At 54.2% G+C, this 1,984-nt stretch overlaps 1 protein-coding gene across 1 annotated transcript in view; it reads left to right on the top strand.

Moving 5' to 3' along the window:
- Positions 1 to 109: 109 nt before the first annotated feature.
- Positions 110 to 1,984, top strand: part of LOC104617538 (BUD13 homolog) — a gene marked incomplete at its 5' end in the record, with an annotated part of 6,015 nt that continues 4,140 nt past the window's right edge. Inside the window, 4 exons of the mRNA XM_010282888.1 lie at positions 110 to 200; positions 707 to 791; positions 966 to 1,023; positions 1,721 to 1,981. Of these exons, the coding sequence (XP_010281190.1) occupies positions 110 to 200; positions 707 to 791; positions 966 to 1,023; positions 1,721 to 1,981 (495 nt within the window). The remainder of the gene's footprint in view (positions 201 to 706; positions 792 to 965; positions 1,024 to 1,720; positions 1,982 to 1,984) is intronic.

The following is a 1,984-nucleotide window of genomic DNA, read 5'->3' as shown; positions in this document are numbered from 1 at the left end:
CAGGGCCCCCCCAGCCCGGGCCGGGAGTCTCCCCATTCCCATAGCCAGCTGCGGGCCGTTCCCTCCCTTGCTGGTGGCCTGACGGCCGGGCCCTTCTCCCCGTTCCCAGGATGCGGATCGTGGACGACGACGTCAGCTGGAATAGCATTGCTGCTGTCCAGGAGAAGGAGGAGGAGGAGGACGAAGGGGACATGCCAGTGGTGAGCGGGGGAATTATGTCAAATGCGGTTTCACAACCCAGATCCGTCCTCCTCGTGCCCCGCTTTGGGAGGCGCTGGCTCAACCTTTTCTCACTGCCGCCTCTTTCGGTGGGTTCTGCAGCAGGGAGGGGCGAGTTTGCCTGGTCCAAGTACAAGAGGGTCAGATTATCTCCCTGCAGATAAAAGTAGCCTGATCTTGACGTATTTGCATTTTCATGAGTGCCAAGACAAGGCAGAAGGTAACTGTGCGACCGCCGGGGCCCGTGGACCTCAGCAGCGTGGCTTGTGGCCCGGGCTGGAAGTCTTGGCAGCAAGGAGAGAAACGTTGGAGGCGAAGGCTTTGGAGGGTCGTTTTGAGAGCTGTCTGTAGGAAGGCAGCTAAATGATGGTTGCGCATCAGTTGCCCATCAGTGCCATTGTGCTTAATTATTTGTGTTGGAGAGTGGAAATCCTTTCTCTCTTTTTCCTTCAGAGCCGTACCGTTTACTCTGGTGTTTCATCTGCAGGTGGCAGAATTTATTGATGAGCGTCCAGATGAAGTGAAGCTCATGGAGGAATTCCGAACAAATACGAAATGGAAACTTTTAGGAGGTGAGGCCAGACCTTTCCGCCCTCTCTCCCTGAATGTTTAACTGCTCTAAACAATGACGTTGCCAGTTAAAAATAGTATTGGCTAAAAACCCCTAAGTAATCCTTGAAATGCTGGGGAGATCGTGAGCTGTGCAGAGCCCTAACAATGGTGGCTTTCTGATTGTTTTTCTTTAGACCAGAATGAAGACTCCCGAAGTTCAGATGTTTTGGCACCTGCCAAATCTACCGTGAGGTACGGGACTCCAACTGAAAATTCTTCCCTCGGTTAACTCCTGTTTTCTGGCATTGTCTGTCTTGTTCTGCAGTTTCTAAGCTCTTTGCTGTGAAACGTGAGAAGCGGTGTACGCAGGGATTCCTTTTCCGCTGTTAAATAACCTCTGCCTGGGACGTGAAGACTGGCAGACAGCCTGCTGTCTAGGCTTCCGCATGATAGGCGAGCAGCTCTCCCGCAGTTCTCTTACAGTGTCGGAGAGGTCTGGGTGATGATCTGGAATGTGGTGAGGACGGTGGCGTTACAACGTGCCCCTTTTCTGAAAGCATCTGTAGGATGTGCAGCAGTTGCACAGCGACCACCGCTCTCTGAGAGAGTGGTGGGGCGTTTCCTTGGGAGAAGACGGTTAGACGAGGGCAGAAAACAGGTTTTGTGGTCTGAGTGTTGCAAGTGTCCCAGGAGACTTGAGAATTACAGCTTTCCTGGGATCCAGGTTGCCTCGGAGGGTTTCTGGCATCTGCTGTTAGAAGTCTGCGACTCAGTGATGCAGCTCACTACTCAGAGGTGCAGAATCGAGTATGAATTCGCTGTCAGAAAGCTGTCTTCATCCTTGACCCCTACAGCTAGCTTTACAACTCCCTATTGTTTTTTGTTTCCAGTCTGCAGACAGCAAAACAAGCAAAAATCTAACCCTCCTTTTCACCTTCTCCCCTCCCAGGCAACAGCGCCATGACTCCCCAGACAGCTCGCCGCCAAGGAGACTGCGGCACGACTCCCCCAACAAATTGCCTCCAGGGCAACAGCGCCATGGCTCCCCGGACCTGTCCCCTCCCAGGCGACAGCTCCACGATTCCACAGGCCTGTTGGCTCCCAGGAGACAGCGCCACGACTCCCCAGACCTGTCCCCGCCAAGAAGGAAGCGCCACGACTCCCCAGACCTGTCCCCTCCCAGGCGACAGCGCCACGACTCCCCAGACCTGTC

The sequence above is a fragment of the Phaethon lepturus genome, unplaced genomic scaffold, assembly GCF_000687285.1.
Source record: "Phaethon lepturus isolate BGI_N335 unplaced genomic scaffold, ASM68728v1 scaffold22332, whole genome shotgun sequence".
Lineage (NCBI taxonomy): Eukaryota > Metazoa > Chordata > Aves > Phaethontiformes > Phaethontidae > Phaethon > Phaethon lepturus.
Note: the sequence above shows the minus strand (reverse complement) of the source record. Positions and strands in the feature narration are given on the sequence as shown.